Consider the following 16,832-nt stretch of genomic DNA (forward strand, 5'->3'; position numbering starts at 1 on the left):
ATGTTATATGCATTATATATCTATCCACTCCAGTGATTATCAAGATTGATTTGCCTACACGAAACACACCACAAACATTTTGCTTCGCTTACAGTTTGAGAGCTACTGGTCTATGCTAACCGTTTTACAGTTTGCGGACTCGCTACCAAATGGTTTTTTTTTCTTTTTCATTTTTGACTCAGTTTAATTACTTTTAAATTAAAAGATAAGCATTGTGCAGTTTGATATACGTATTATTTTGAGCTTTACACTTGTTTGTATTCTATTGAATTTTAAGGCACTTTTTATGGCAGCTGCACCTGTCGCCACAAACACTATTCTGAAAATGCTTGCAAATCGGATTAAATGTTTATGTATTTTGTATTATTTTTTGGAATGCGTTTGCATAATGCTTCCACCAGCTGCAAGTCTTCATTTAGTAGAAAAAATTCTAGTTTTAAGAAAATCTTTAGAAATATTTGATATAACCAATATAATTAAAAATTATATCTAAATGTATATGGTGTAATATTAACGAACTAAGTAGCTAGGCTTATACAAATAATTATGCATATTATTGTTCGCTATATGCTGTTTGTAATATGTGTAATAAATAATATAAAACATTGTGACGAATTTTTATTTTTAATGTCTCTGAAGACTAAAAACTTAAGTGAGAAATTCCAAAAAGAATTTACCATTCTATAAGATATATAATTTCTCACTACTCTAAATTATCAATTCTTTCATTTGGATTAAGTTAACAAGTTTTCAAATTTGGCACCAATTATGTCTAAAAACAGCTGACTAACGAGAGATACACCAGAGCAACAGCTGCTGTATACCCGCCCATCGATAATAATTGTGTCCATATCGATTACAACTATCGATTGCTTAACATTTGCAAATTCAGAAATATCTGTTAAAATAACAACAATGTTAAGCTTAACAGAACAAAGTTAACCCCTGAACGAATCGGCCGCACGCGCTGTTATTACTGCTCGTTCGTTGCAAATTGTTTAAATAAAAAACTTAAATACACAAGCAGCGAGACGATTGCGCTCAGTGGAACGCCGGCTGCTGGAAGAGAGAGTTCCATATTAGCGCACGAAATCCGAAAAGTGTACCGCGTGCAATTTAAGGCTGGCCAGCGTATAAAACAAGAAAAATAAAAAGTAAATGCTTACCAAACGTAGTTGAGAAAAAAAAAAAAAACAAACAAAAATATGTAATTGAAAAATGAAAGAGTGCTAAAGTGTTGAGTGAGATTAACTGTGAATAGGAATTTTGTCTGCCTTTTTTGCCACATGTATTTTTATCGTATTTGTGTACTTTATCGATTACGTCGGCGCGCTCAGCATAAAATGAGAGAGAAGATGAAATGGGCGAGAAGATGAATGTGTGTGGCGAAACGAGTGTTTGGTCCCTTTTTTTTGCCAGGGCGGCGGTGGTGGGACAACATAAACCCCATACATATACAAGCGGCACACATGCACGCGCTCACATATGCATGCGTGCATGTTTATATGAAAACCTTAGCGGCAAAAAAAATTTCACTAGAAATTTTGAAAGCGTTGGGCCGCGAAAAAAACCGGATATGATACTCTAAAGCTAAGCTTTCAAACGAAATGAAATGAAAAAAAGTACCTGAGTGTAGTCGTGTGAGTGAGTGTGAGTGTATGTATCTGTGGTGAGTGTGCGTTGTGCCTATGTATGTACATATGTGAGCTTGTGTGCGTAGACGAACTGTCGCGTGTCTGGCATGCAATTAGCATTCAAATACGAGCATGCATATATGTACATATGTATATGTAGTCGTATACCCATATGTATGTATGTCTTCCATGTTATTAACTTTATTTTTCTTCCCGGCACCTGCCAACAGCGCCGTTCGTATATTATATATTTTTCGCGTTTCGTTTTGTTACACATTTTTTTTCGACTGTAAGATAGAGAAAATGAGTGAATTAGACTAACGCAGCCGCCAGACTGTCGCGTGCCTTACCTCAATGTGCCCCCTCCTATTAGCTCCTACTACTTTTAACATTAATGCGACAAGTGCATGGAAGCCACTGGCGAAGGTGTGAAATGCGGAAGACAAAACAGAAGATGGTGAAGAAGAAGCATCAGCAGCCGCCATTCATGAATGGATTGCATTTACGCGCGCTTATGTATGTGTGTTCCAAGAGAGCGGCAGGCGCGCTCTCTCCTCTCAGTGTTTATGCAAAATCAATGGACCCAACTGGAAGGTCACTCTCTGCAAGCCAAAAAACTTATGCGCGCTTTCTATTTTTCAAATGCGGGTCAAAATTTAAGATTACAAAATAGCAACAACAAAACTAAGATAAAAAAATTAAATAAAAACAAAATAATAATAAAAAATAAATAAATTGAAAAAAAAAAATTGTGCATGTGTGTGATTTTTGGTAACCAGTAGTCTCTATAATCAATATCTCATATTGTTTTTCTCTCTGTAGAAACCCGCCAACAGTCATACACACAAAGCCCCACATATACATATACACATAGTCTATCCCCTACTCAGAAAGTACACACCGGCAGCACAATGATCAACATGGACATCAGCGTTACGCCCAACTATTCGTATATCTTTGATTTCGAAAACGATTTCATACACCAGCGCACACGCAAATGGATGCTGGAGAACTGGACATGGGTCTTCTACTACTGCGGCATTTACATGCTCGTCATATTTGGGGGTCAGCATTTTATGCAAAATCGACCGAGGTAAGTTTATATTTTATGGCACATGTCTATATAAAGTGTTAACTCGCTAACGTAAAAAAGGAATATTTTAGTGTGCCTTTAAAGTACATTCTTCCTGTAGTTGATTCTGTTCATATTATATGCCTATTAAAATCTCTCGAGTTTTGTTTTTGACAGAGCGGATTGTATGTATCTTCAAGCAGAGCTTTCACTGTAGCATATTTAGTCTGTTTGAATTTCGCATGCGTTGCATAATTCGCTCGCTCTTCAACTCTCTGTCCCTCTCTTGCTCTTTTATTATTAACTGCTTTTGACATTGGGCCAGCACTCTGTCCCAGACACATACAGATGTCCGACAGTCTGTCGGAAACCATGAACCAGCAGCGTTATTCTCTTGCTTTTCTCACAAAAGAAAAACGGTTTGCGGCGCGTGTCATGTGCCTTATTTTCTTATTGGATCGCCCCACGCTCTGCACTTTCTCAGTTTGGCCAATAAGATTTAATATTTGTGGAATTCAGAATTGTGGAATGCCAATATTGATTGTCTGCTTGTTTCCATATTTAGTTTTGGAGACAAGCAAACTTTTGTTGTCTACAGAAAGCTTTAGAATATGGATTTGCTCCTTATCTGTGACACATAAACAAACTACCTAAAGCCAACAAATGTCAACGCGGCAACTTTAATATGAGCATTAAATAACATATTACTATTTCTGGGCTTAACTACTAAAACTTATTAGCTTGTGGAACCAACACAACACATTATTCAGAATATAGCATAATATTATATTGTAGAGCCATTAAACCTAATATCAACTAATTCAAGTACAATTAAATTCTAATTAAAGTTTTTTTTATATGCATATATTGCTATATCAGCTACAATATGGGACTTCAGTACAATTCCCGTACAGCTGCTACTCACATACTTAAGCGTAATTATAATGTAGTACCTCCCGACTGGCTTACCATGTAAAGTGTTCGCAATTTCGAATTTCCACCTGCGCTCGTGTTAATGTACGTAAATTATAGGCCGCAGCACATGGAGTGTTACGTCCAGATAGGGTCACGTTACTTACCCAAAGCAAACCTTGCTTAACTAATTCCTACAAAAAGTAAACCCAATAACAAAACAAATTATCATCATGTCAATTTGACCTGAACAAATTGTTGCAATTTTTCAAAGTGCAATTGCAATAATAATTGCGACTATGACTTCGACTGCGATTATATAATTTTGACTGTCGAATCGTCAATTGTCGTTAAATATCTGAATTGACAGCTGACATGACAATCCAAGAAGGGCGCACGCTACATAGCCAGACAGCGACTATTTCGGAGCAAGGATTATTCAAAACAAACTCACCAAACGTAAACACGGAAACTTTTTACTGCGAAATGTAGATGTCTGTGATGCAAGCAGTTCCCGGAACTCTGCTGATAAACTTAAAACAGTTTTAGTTGTTGTAATTCGAATACAGTATATTGGTTTGTGCTATGTCCGTCTTGAAATTGATACATGAAAAGTCTTTGCCAGTAATGCTTACTGGCCCTTAGTGGCCCTTACTGGACCTTCTACTGAGCTATCTCAGATGCATTGCAATACATTGTACGAAGTTATTGGCATTAATTCTACTGTATTTTAGTTATTTTGTTTTCCGTCCACTTCTTAGAAGTAGTTTAGTTTTGATCTACACCACTGCTCTCTATTTCTATGCTACATGAAAAACTGAAAAACAAATGTGAAAAGTTTTCAATAACATCGTTTGTTGGCGACAGACAGCTGCAATTCCGTTTGGCCTTCAATAAATTTGATTGCTTATCGCAAACGTTGTGATTGTAGCGATCGAGACATTATTTTTAAAGACAACGTCGATTCTCTTACTAAATTGTTTCTATATTTTGAGTGGTGATCTCTTTTTATATGATGTCTTCTTATATAACGAGCATGCAGCATGTCCCACGCTTGAAACTTTAACTCCCTCTCTCTCTCTCACTCAATCAATCTCTGTAAGATTGACCAACCTGATGATTTCGCCCAGGGCTTGGCTCATGCATACGCCTAGATTAGACAAATTTTTTATATATGTTTGTATGCATGTTTACATACAGGTGTGTGTATGTGTATATATATATGTATATATATTCCCTATTTAGTTTGTTTTACACTTGAAATCTTGTTTCAATATTTACCCACCTTGGACTTGGAACAGAAAGGTGCAAATGGAATAGGTTGCCACGGTGTTCAGCACGGATCGGTGATCTGCGTCAGTCAAATGGGCTTTACACAAAAGTAATACAAAATGCATTGTACACGCTTAATAAATCGCGCTGAGATCATCTTTCGATATTTATTTTTATCTGCCAACTTAAACAACGATCTTTGGAACGCCCTTATATACTGTAAACTCTGTGATTTCTGCAATTAACTGAAATATATAATATATATACATATATATATATATGCTTATATACGTTCATGTGGGTGTGTTATCAGTCCATGCTCGCGCCATTTGGAACGCGCTCTTATCAATTGAATTCAACACAATATTGGGGCAAGAGAAACCGAATAATGAGAGGCAGAACAAGCCGGCTGTCGTAATTGTTTATGATATCATTTACCATGATTCACGTTAGGGTTCAACTATATAGTAATTCGATCACACACACAAAAACGGTAAATGGTACAGTGAGTGCGAGTTTCTTGAAATGAGAATCGCTGGGAAGGCCTTGTTTACTCAACATTTTGCTCTGTGAATTTATACTTTTAGACATAGTTTGTAGAGTTGTATTGTATTATTGACTCATGCTACACAAAATGAGCTTCTCTTTAAATTTATACAAATTCTAACGATTTATTAATAAATATTAAATCAGTTTTTAGCATATAACAAATATAACTGATATATTTCATAAACTTGTTTTGTTTATCGTGTACACACTGTATTATTACTATATTTGGCACAGTCGTTTTCCACTTGGAGCCTCAATTCAAAGTCATTTAAATGTGGCCCAACTTTTTACCCAAATGTGACTACAAATCACATACACACGCACGCAAACACACCTACACACACATATACATATAAATACATGTAAGTTCCACCTGATCCCTCGGCGACTCTGAGAAACATGTCACAAGTGGGCCTGCCTCTGGCTGCTTAGACACAAAAGGCGCAGAGGGGCGCAGGACATTCAATTACCCCAAGGCAACATTTCTGCATGCATGCATTACACTAGCCAACAGAGAAGGCGAATTTTACATAATCAAAAGGGTACAAGGCTAAACAAAGCAAACACATTATAATTAAGAGGAATAACAAAAACCAAAAACAAGAATCTGAAGTGTGCAAATATTTTGTTGCTCAGTGTAGCTCGGCCTCGCCGCGTGTTGTTGCGTGTGCTGTTCGTATATAAAATAATGGGCTACAGAATCTACATCATATACGTTCTGCCCTGTGTGTGTGGGCGCGAAACGTCACACACTGTGAGGGATGGCGAGAGAGAGAGGGAGAGAAATATGGCATAGTGAAGCCAAAGTTCTAGGTTTATAGCCATATAGGGTAGAAGTATTAGGCACATGTCATAGAGGTAATACTTAGCCAAGTTTGTCAACAAATATTTGGCATCAGTTTTGAAGTCTGCCTCTATTAAACAACAATGAGTTGCTTTATTACAGCGTAAGCTTTAACATAACTGAAGGAAAAAGAGAAGAGAGACAATTTTTAGGCTGGCCTGTCTGTGGAATTATCACAGTCAAACGTGAGAAATGGGTGACTATATACCATTTTCCCCAAGCTAATCTAAGTAAATTGCCTATGGATTTCCTAGAATAACCTTTAAGCTAGGCAAAATATAGAAATACTTAATTATACAGATTTAGACTCGTCAGATTCCTGACCTTTATACATAATAGAATTAACTAGTTTTTTATTTTTATTTTTTTTTATTTTATTTAATTATTGCCTTTAGAGAATTGCTGAGTAAATATGAGGAAACTACTATAAAGCAATGAAATTTAGTTTATTTTCGTACCAACCCACATAAAAACCAAACAAACATCTTATAGTTGTGAGTGTGTGTGTGAAAATTACAGACGCTTGTCAAAAAGCCAGGTACACTCACTGTAACCCTACCAAATCAAACGGTAAAAAATGTCCCTCTATGTAGTGGCAGCACGCAAGTAGCTAAATTTCCTCAGCCCGTGTAAAGTCTTCTGGCGCGTCAGAGCAGAGGAAATTATATTTAAAATATTAATACATAATTGTTGTATATGACGTGACGTGTCGAGTGGGCGTGACGGTTCAGTAATTACCGCGAAGCATTCGCAATTACAAGCGGCAACAGTCCCACAATAACAGTTATTTATGCACATATACATTGACAGATGGAAACATATGTATATTAGGTTTTTATTGAGCGCAAACAACGATCAATTCAGATGCCATGTGTAAAAGTGAAATTTTAAAGGTTGCCAGCAAGAAATTAACCGTTATCTTTGACAAGTCTAAAGATAGGTAGGTAGTAGAAGAGAGTATGCGAGAGAGAGAGAGTGAGAGAGAGAGCATGCTAATAAAGTGTGTCATTCAAATATTTACGAAAGCCTACGTAATAACAACAACAACAACCAGAAATGTAATCAAAGCAGAAATTCAATTCTGCTTGCCCGCGGCTGCATCAAAAGCTCAGCTCGCCCAGCTCTCTCTCTCTCTCTCTCTCTCTCTCTCTCTCCCTCTCTCTCTCTCTCTCTCTCTCTCTCTCTCACCCGCTCTTCCGCTCTCTTCATGTGCAGCAGCATCTGTGTTGATCATGCCAGATTTTCGCTTTTACTTTCGACATCGATTCGTGTTGTTTACCTTTGTGATTACCACAGCTGCACCTGCTCACATAGTTGTCATTCTTCAAAAATTTGCGCATGTTGACCTTTAAAATATTTAATACAGAGAAAGAGAGTGAGAGAGAGACTCCCTCGCTCTCTCTGACACCCTCACACGTTGCGTTAAAGACCGTACAAAATTGGAATTTTGAGAACTTTACAAAAAGATAAGGATTTTCGCTTGCGATATTAGTCTAGGCAGTTTTTTTCGAATATGATTGTGGAATCAAAAGCACATACAACTTTTGTTTAATCTTAAACTCCAAATCAACCTTTTGGCACTGCTTATCAAATGTATCCATTTAAACATGCAATTAAGTTCAACTTCAAATCTCTGACCCTGTGAAGATTACGCAAGTCCAGCATTCATATTGGTCAAGAGGTCAACTATTAAAGACGAGCATAATAATTATGCATGAACAAATTAAAAAAAAAAAAAAATCAGTTGACAGTAACTAAAGCAGGGAAACCGCAAAAAAAGAAACAAATGTTGCAATGCAAAATCAACAACAACAAAATGTTGGCCAAATTAAAATGAGAGAAACACAAAATTGAATTGCCGTCAACTGCTGTGAGACAATGTTGCGAATTTGTGGCCCAAAAGGCAAAACGAAAACAGCAACAACATCAACAGAAACTGCAAATCAGCCGTAAAGAGCATATACATGCATATTTTTTATACACCTAAATTATATGTATATACATACGCACACACACACACGCCCACGTAGCTGAATAGGTATCAGCATGTCTGCATAAATAAAGTCCGAAAAAGCAAACAATAGTCGACTGAAACAAGCATTTGATTACGTTTGCTTCATTACAAGTCGTCGTATCGGCTGCTCTCTTTTAGACTCTCTCTCCGTCTCTATGTATGTATGTGTGTGTGGTGGCACTCTCTCTTTGTTAACAGCTGCTTGTGCAGCTTGCATAATTCCTAAAAAGTCCAGTGCATTGCAAAATCTGGTTTTGCTCATTGTCAAGGAGGGGCGGAAGAGAGAGAGGAGCGAACGCTTTGCTAACTGCCTTCCCCTCTCGCTCTCTTACACACACACACAAGCGCAACCGCTGCCAGCTGCTTATGCAATTTTCGCAAAGTGAAAACTGACATTGGAATTTTGGTAGTCGCAGTCCTCTTCACCTCCCTTACTCAGCCATCAAGGCAAGCATCATCAATCGGGCAGATCGCTACACCCAAAATGCGAGCACAGCAAACCGGACACAAAGTAGGCGCCGGCCCGCCGCACTGCGCATCTGAACACGGGGACGACCTGTGCCCTATCAAAAATTGAGCTTCAAAGGGACCTTGCAGTCCCTTCTGCCGAGAAGCCAAGCTGCCAAGCGATTAGCAAGGCCTATTGGTTTTCCTTACTCATTATGTTTTGGCACGAATCGCATGTGGCGGCCACAGCGCGAGTCATGGACGGCCGGGCACAACCGTTTGGGAATTATAAGGGTAGTAAAAGTGTTGAAATTCCCAACAGCGACGTCGTTGAACGCTGTCGTTGAGAGAAGTTGCCTTTGCTTGATTCGTTTAAATAAAACGAATTTAATTTGCTTTTATTTTTGTTTTCTGCTTTTTACTAAATTGTTCAGAATCTAGATATGGTCTGCTATAGCATAGTTGTAAATTAATAGAGCAGCGAACAGCCGCATCAGTAGCAACAGCACACGCAGCTTAATTGTCCATTGTCTCTGAGTGTTTCTTATCTGTGACAATTTAGTGCTATGATACACATATATTATATAGAGGCCACTGCCTGGCATGCAAATCTCTCAATTTGTTTTATTTTTCCTGGTTTATATATACATCTAAATCTAGCTGGTGTTTAACTAGAGATTCCAGTACCTACATTCCTAAACAAAATGCAAAAATGCCATAATTATATCATTGATGCGTATTAGTAGAGTTTATTTGCTTGAAAACTTTGCACTTTGAAAACTTATACAGCTTAGAAATCTCACTTGATATACTGCATATATCAGTATTTTGCATATATTAAGTAACTAAAAATACTTAGAAATGTATAGCTTAAGTTTAAATAGTTTTTTAAAGCAGTATTACTGCCTGATAAGTCAACCAAATTTATTATAATGAAAAATTACGTATAACGAATAGAACACACCATATTCAAGCTCCTCCGCCTTCACTGTTTCGATAAAAGTCTATCACTATTGATTTTCTTTTTTTTTTTGTCTGACAAGTTATTTCTATGAGTAATACGAATGATAAGACTTGAGGCAGAAGTGTAACAAAATAGTTATTTCAATGTACTTTTAAATGCATTAGACATTGGATGCAAATAGTATTAATAGATTAGCTAGCTGACTAGGTAGTTGGCTGATTGCTAGTACTTTTTACTATGTATATACATACATACATGTATAGGTTTCTTTCTTTGACTCAGACCCGGCACGCCCTTGAGTCATGCTCTGTTCATGCTGTGTTTTACGGGCTACTCAACAATAAACACATCGCTTTAAAAATAAAAAATAAATAAATATATATATATATATATATATTTTTTTTAGAGCGATGTGTGTATATATATAAGTACATATATAAAACAGTTTAACGCTCATTAAACCTGCGAAACATGTTTGGAGCACGGATGAAAAAATTTCATTAATTGCAATCAAAAGTAAATTATCAACTTTGGGAACTTTTTATCACATGATTTAGCTATATAATGAATAAATATGATCTAGAAGTGGGGAGATTTAAAAAATATATGGATCAACTGGCTAAGTAAACTTCATGGTGTGTTTAGATTTATGAACTAAAAGTGATTTACAAACTTCCGGGCTTAAGCATTTTTATCAGGAATAATTAATAATGTCTAATATCTATATAACTTGAGATCTTTTTATGTGGATCAAGAGCTGTAACTGAAACAGCACTGTGCGTAGCTGAACACCTTGTCCTTCTTGAAGGGTATATATACTATATAAACTTATATATTAAATAAGTAAGAAGATCGTAAATGACGTGCCGATCGCACGATTTATTTAGATTTTTTTGTTTGTTGATTCACAAATGCTGGGAGATCTGATAATTAAAATCTAAATGCTTTGACTTCGCGGTAACCTTTAACGATTAGCCAGAAAACACATATGAATGTGTATGTGTGTCTTATGTACTTATATGCATGCCAATATGTATGTATGTTTCATAGGTCATGCCCCCAGGAGTATAACGCGTGTCGCGTAAATTAATTTTGATCTTTAGGCCAACTAAATAGCTAAATGATAAACACTTCATGAAATGAATAACAAATGATTATTGCATAGATTATTGTTCTTGCTATTGTTATTTGCTCCCGCTGCCACAGCCTCGCCCTATTAACTGACTTGACTGAAAATAAACTTCAAAGTTTGTTGATCTTTGCTTATTGCAATGCAATATTTGCATATTCATGATCAGTCAAAGTCACACAGACAAATTATGACGAGCGATAGAGTTGACGTAAATGTGCTATTTCGAGAATATTAGTAGAAACATATGAACTAGTTCATTTTTTAGAAAACTTAATCTTGATTTAACTATCTTAACCCACTCTCTCGATCTCTTTTCTCTTTTAGATTTCAACTGCGTGGCCCACTGATCATATGGAACACCTTGTTAGCCATGTTCAGCATAATGGGCGCTGCACGCACTGCGCCGGAACTGTTGCACGTCCTACGGCATTATGGACTATTCCATTCGGTCTGTGTGCCCAGGTAAAGTACTTCAATACTCTTTTTGCAAGCTCAGCAGCATCATCATATCTCTCTCTCTCTCCCTTTTGCTCTCTTTCTACCACTCTGATGCAGTTACATTGAGCAAGACCGTGTGTGCGGCTTCTGGACCTGGTTATTTGTGCTGAGTAAACTGCCGGAATTGGGCGATACGATATTCATCGTATTGCGTAAACAGCCATTGATCTTCCTGCACTGGTATCATCACATCACTGTGCTGATCTACTCGTGGTTCAGCTACACCGAATACACTAGTTCCGCCCGCTGGTTCATTGTGATGAACTACTGTGTGCACTCTGTGATGTACAGCTACTATGCGCTCAAGGCGGCTCGCTTCAATCCCCCACGCTTCATCTCAATGATCATCACGTCGCTGCAGCTGACACAAATGATCATCGGCTGTGCGATCAATGTGTGGGCGAATGGATTCCTGAAGACGCACGGCACGCAATCGTGCAATATATCGCAGCGCAACATCAATCTATCGATTGCCATGTATTTCAGCTACTTTGTGCTGTTCGCACGCTTCTTCTACAAGGCCTACTTGTCACCCGGTGGTCACAAGAGTCGCCGCATGGCCGCCTCGTTGGTGGCACAGAATACGGCCAAATTGTCGAGCCCCATTTCCACAGCTGATGCGAACGTCATGTCTAGCAAATATGTTGGCGAGGATGCACAGGCTGCCTATATGCGCAAGGCGAAGGCACAGTAGAGCCTAACTTTAATGTAGCATGCGCCCCTCTTCCTCTGGCAAAAAGGACGTTTGATTTATACTGTAGCGGAATATAAAAGTTGTTTTTTAAGTTTTAAACCCAGGCAAAACTCAACATACACACAGATACTGGCGCACATATGAGGGGCGTTTGATCAACTTTAATTATAAGTTTAGAGTTTTACCAGGCAAAACTGGCTTACACACACCCATCTATATATATTTATTTATATATATAAAATGTCATGTACATAATGAAATTGAAAATTTGAAGCCAAGTCGAGTCAGTTAGGTGATTTTTGTAAAAAGTTAGCTATGGAATGGATGAACTTTTATCAGTCCATAAAGCAAAGAGTCAGCGATATATGTATATAGATGCTATACATATACTATATCTGTATAATCAGCCCCGAGCCGTGTGCTGTTTAAGCCTAAAGTTCTTAATACTTCGAGTATAGTTTTCCAATTTGTTTTCTTGTAAAAAAAGAAATAAATAATATTTAACATTTGTGTTTAATAGATTATTCTTAATCGATGTTCAAATCCAACAAATAACTATCTATATACACAACTAATTACATACATATATTCATATATAACTCTAACTGTTTGTGTTAGCTGTTTTGTTCTAATCGATATTCTGGGCAGAGAACTCGAAAATCAATGTAATGTTTTTAGTCTAGTTTTCTATTTGCGCAAATTGTTAAAAGAAAAGAAGTTGAAAATAAGAAGAAAACATATACTGAATTCAATAACTAACTTTTGATAGAAAAAAAAAAGAAAAACTAACGAAAACAAAAAAAAAAAAAAAAAACGTGGCAGGGGCATGCATTTAGTTTCGATTTTTTAATTTTTCAAGAAATTTGAAATGATCAAAAAGTTTCTAATGGCAAAGAAGAAAAAGAATGTAACAAAGAAAAACAAAGCAAATGCTTAAATTATATATTTATATTTGTAAGAAAAAAAGTCAAGCAAAAAGTCCTACTTGAAAAGTTATTTTAGTATAAACGAAGCAAACAAAAGATAAGTAAATAAAGAACGAGAAGGAAAGGAAGGAAGAGTTGAAGTAATACGAATGCTCATGCGTTCCTGAGACAGTAAAAAAAAATTAAACAAAACTTTAAAAAAAACATGGAATTTTTTGTCGGGTAAATATTTAATAACGAACAAAAAGGAAGAAACTTAGAAAACGGATAAATAAAAGGTAACAAAAGGAAAAGGAAATAACAAAGGTGTTTCATTCCATGTCTTTGTTTCAGTTCATATAGTCTGCCTGTTATATGCATAACAGTAGGAAGGCTTACCCATGGCATTGTCCAGCAAATACAACAGTAACATGGTAAGGTACAATATAAAAGATATAAATGGCACTCCAATGAGAAACAGATGCATGAAATCTAGTGCGTCAGCTGTTGAGTTCCGAAACGAGTTGGACTGTGAATAAAAATAGGCTTCCGGGTGAAAAATAGAAATGGAAAAAATGAAAAGTTGCCAACATAATTAACAAGCTATCATCATAATAATAAAATCAAATATAAGTTGGCACCCAATATGTACAATAGCTATGGACTCATTAGCTGGCCTATTTATTTCCTGACTTAATCTTAAAAGTGTTTCTTCGAGTATTTCCTCTAAGAAATTCCCCTAACTTATTCCTCCAAGTATTTGCTTTAAGCATTTCCTCAGTCTTTAATGCATAGCTGAAATGTATATAGAATACCCGAAAAATTTTTAATTCAATTAACTACAAAATAATTTATAATTTTACGCAGTTTGAAAAATCGAAGTTGTTTACTTGGCATCTTGACATAGCCGTTGCTCCGAATTCCGTTTGTAATTGATCTAGGTTCAAAGCTAATATTTCAGCCTCACCTATACCCGATTAACTGCAACTCAGTTAAACGCAAAATGTCTAAGAGGGAAAACATTTATTTTCTGAAAAAATGTTTTACTACTACATTTATGTATACATATATATTATATAAGTTTTTGACTTTATCTTTATCGAGAAAGTGTTATTCTCCAAAATTGTTTCGATAATTAAAATATCCTTAAAATTTTGTAATACTAGACTAGAAAATGTTTTGCTAAAATACTTAAAAAGTGTATTTTGCAAGTGTGTGCGAAAGAGTCTCCGTGTGTGTGTGTGTGTAACTGTTTCTAAGTAAACGCACATTTGAAAACCCCAGGACCTAGACATTATTATTATAATTATTAGTAATATGTGATAGATTACAAAAAAGATCCGGATAAGCTCTAGAGTATTACACATATACTACATACGGAATATACATATGTAAGTAGTTTATGATGCATGCATATTAGTATATATAGTATTTTTATGTGAAAAACAGCCGAAAGTTGAGTCCAACCAATCTTCCACTTAGAATGAATCAAATAAAAGGAATGTCTTTTTGGCTTCTTTGTTTTTTCTTCGAGTGTATAATTCAATGCTTCATCTTTTTAAGACATATAAAACGTATTCATTATAAATAAAAACAATAAATTATAATAGTGTTAAAGAAATGCCAAAATATGAACAAAAAACAGAACTACAACTTTTTTCGAGCCATTTGCAACATATTTTAATAAATTTGTAGTATAGTTTTTTCATTTTAGTTTAGGCTATAGTTTGTTGTTGCGTTTCGCATTGTCCCGTGAGCTATGAGTGTTTACGGATTTTTTTTTTTCTTTTTACCAATAATTGAATTACAATGTTTGAATTTTAGTCACTAAATTGTAAATGGTTTAAAATTTAACAATGTTGGAAAAGAATTAGTTGCGAATGTTGCTTGTGTGGTTGGCGCTCATGGCTGTTTGATTGGATTGTTTGTTGATGTTTTTCTTGTTTAAATAGCTTTTGATGGTTTCTTAACTCGTTCACTCTCCTCGTGTTGCTGCTGCTGTCGTTGTTGATAAACAGCCTCCCGATATTTGCTTCATTTGCGTCGACTGCACACAGTGCTCCAACCTCCAGAGTCCAATTGTGGCTGTTGCCTTGGATGTTTGTTGCTGGTGTTGTTGCTGCTGCTTTTGTTGATGTTGTTAGTAGTGGAAGCAACGTGTATAGTAGACGCAGCAGCATCATCTCACTTTTTACCGGGAGGCGCTATTGGTTGGCCGCGCTCCTTGCCACGTAATTTTATGCCAAGCACCCGCTCCATTTTGCCAAGTATCAAGTTGTTGGGAATTCCACGTCCAGCTTCATAATCCGTAACCACCTGCTGTTTCTCGCAGATTTTCTGGATCAAATATAATAATATTAATTTTCATTCATAAATTTTTCTAAATTCATCTTTACCGTGGCCAAGTCCTTCTGGCTCATACCCTTGGCTTGGCGTCCTTGCTGAATTATTTTGCCAACATCTAACGGTATCTTGTCATGCCGCAATTCTTCAGTCTCACGATCCAGCTTGGCAGTGTTCTTAGTAGTCACATGCTGCTTGTTGGTGCCAGCACCATCTAAGTAGAAAGTATAAACGTGTTCTAATTAGACCGATCAATTACAAGCGTGAAAACGCCTTTTAAGCCAAGGTCTTGTCCAACTACATTTGAAAGCTGTGTAAGAACTGATTCACCCAAATTACCAGTTGACCCTTTGATCTATATAAGCTGAAAAAATTCAATTGAACAAACACGCTTTTTATTAAGCCAATCAATAACTACTTGCATCACAGTAAAGAAATGCTATTAAGCTATCTCTTAACATTCTGAATCAAAAATACGTTTCAAATATGATGAGAAACTAACTCATGAACTGAACCAGCAGAATGAATTCTTTTAAATGGGTATGAAATCAGATAAAGACCTCGGAGATGTGCAAAATCTAAAAAGAGAACCTACCCCATTGGCATAGATTCAAATTGCCAATAAGGCAAAAAAAATACTTATGTAGAAAGTCCGCTCTCAATAATAAATTTGAATTTGTTATTTTAAATATCATTGATTCATACTATACTCCAAATTCATTCAATAGTCATCATTTGTAGCTGTATTTCGATTGCAGGTCCGCGCAAGACAGTGGCCAAAATGGCCGGCTATCATTTAATTGAGGAGCAAAGCAAACATTGTGAAATGTTAAAGTAATGCGAAATTGGACTATTCACGCATACATAAATACATGTGCACCTACATCTACACACACATGCCTAGAAAGCCACTTTTGAGCAGCAGAAACAACAACAATAAATGCCACGCAAATCACATCGAATATTGCAGCAGCAGGCACAACTGCACATCCCACCAACTATCCTTACCCAAAAAAAAAAAAAAAAAAAAAAAAACAATTAAATAAAAGACGTTGCTGCCTACCGCCGTCAAAGACTTCATTAGGTTACATTGGCTATGCCTTGCTTATTTTACTTACATTTTTGCTGCGTATCAACGGCAACACCTTGGCGGCGTGCCTGATTAACAGCTGATTCGGTCTTCAGTTGGCTAGACTTAGGGGCCTTTTTCCTCAAAACAGTTACCGTATCCCAGTCCGACATCTTTTTATTTTTGTATGGCGTAAATATGAAACAAACGTTGAACGTGTAGCAAAAATCGTGCGGCACATTTATGTGAATGACAAACGACTTACTTTTGACTGCTTTGTTATTAATTCTTTCCTTAATATGAATATATATAGTGACTATTTTGTAATTAAAACTAAAAATTCCAGAACTATCTATATATGTGTGTGAAATACCTGTACGGTGTGACTCGAGGAGTCGTATGGTTGTTTACGAGCAGAACTAGTTCGATAACTTCCACGTGAAGTGGTTAGTGGCTGAACGCAATTATTCTACTCACTTGATG

The 16,832-nt window shown here is 36.4% G+C and overlaps 2 protein-coding genes and 1 non-coding gene across 4 annotated transcripts; 1 reads left to right on the top strand and 2 right to left on the bottom strand.

Moving 5' to 3' along the window:
- Positions 1–929: 929 nt before the first annotated feature.
- On the top strand, positions 930–12,823 carry LOC6586368 (elongation of very long chain fatty acids protein 6). The gene is made up of 4 exons (XM_002011948.4): positions 930–1,154; positions 2,457–2,727; positions 11,165–11,302; positions 11,396–12,823. Exons 2-4 carry the CDS (start codon positions 2,546–2,548, stop codon positions 12,030–12,032), a joined length of 957 nt encoding a protein of 318 aa, XP_002011984.1. The 5' UTR covers positions 930–1,154; positions 2,457–2,545; the 3' UTR covers positions 12,033–12,823.
- LOC6586369 lies at positions 8,760–8,971 on the bottom strand. Its single transcript, XR_047777.2, has one exon. It is a non-coding gene; the product is annotated as a U12 minor spliceosomal RNA (small nuclear RNA).
- Positions 12,824–14,451: 1,628 nt separating the features above from the next.
- On the bottom strand, positions 14,452–16,756 carry LOC6586370 (endothelial differentiation-related factor 1 homolog). Of its 2 annotated transcripts, none has more exons than XM_002011949.4 (5): positions 16,615–16,756; positions 16,399–16,522; positions 15,334–15,494; positions 15,126–15,274; positions 14,452–15,059 (listed from the first exon to the last, which is right to left on the bottom strand). In XM_002011949.4, exons 2-5 carry the CDS (start codon positions 16,520–16,522, stop codon positions 14,972–14,974), a joined length of 522 nt encoding a protein of 173 aa, XP_002011985.2. In that variant the 5' UTR covers positions 16,615–16,756; the 3' UTR covers positions 14,452–14,971. The 2 variants fall into 2 exon arrangements, with proteins under 2 accessions (XP_002011985.2, XP_015015790.1); XM_015160304.3 differs by having other exon boundaries at positions 14,452–15,274; positions 16,615–16,642; positions 16,723–16,740.
- Between the last annotated feature and the right edge of the window lie 76 nt (positions 16,757–16,832).

Source organism: Drosophila mojavensis, unplaced genomic scaffold (genome assembly GCF_018153725.1).
Source record: "Drosophila mojavensis isolate 15081-1352.22 unplaced genomic scaffold, ASM1815372v1 contig_74, whole genome shotgun sequence".
Lineage (NCBI taxonomy): Eukaryota > Metazoa > Arthropoda > Insecta > Diptera > Drosophilidae > Drosophila > Drosophila mojavensis.

What these genes read in the sequence shown, in the direction of transcription:
- LOC6586368 (XM_002011948.4), top strand. Translation starts at nt 2,546, where the DNA reads ATGATCAACATGGACATCAGCGTTACGCCCAACTATTCGTATATCTTT. An exon ending in TTTATGCAAAATCGACCGAG is followed by an intron (nt 2,728 to 11,164) that starts GTAAGTTTATAT and finishes TTTCTCTTTTAG; the next exon opens with ATTTCAACTGCGTGGCCCAC. An exon ending in CATTCGGTCTGTGTGCCCAG is followed by an intron (nt 11,303 to 11,395) that starts GTAAAGTACTTC and finishes ACTCTGATGCAG; the next exon opens with TTACATTGAGCAAGACCGTG.
- LOC6586370 (XM_002011949.4), bottom strand. Translation starts at nt 16,522, where the DNA reads ATGTCGGACTGGGATACGGTAACTGTTTTGAGGAAAAAGGCCCCTAAG. An exon ending in GCCAGAAGGACTTGGCCACG is followed by an intron (nt 15,275 to 15,333) that starts GTAAAGATGAAT and finishes TATTTGATCCAG; the next exon opens with AAAATCTGCGAGAAACAGCA. An exon ending in ATAGCGCCTCCCGGTAAAAA is followed by an intron (nt 15,060 to 15,125) that starts GTGAGATGATGC and finishes CAACAAAAGCAG; the next exon opens with CAGCAACAACACCAGCAACA.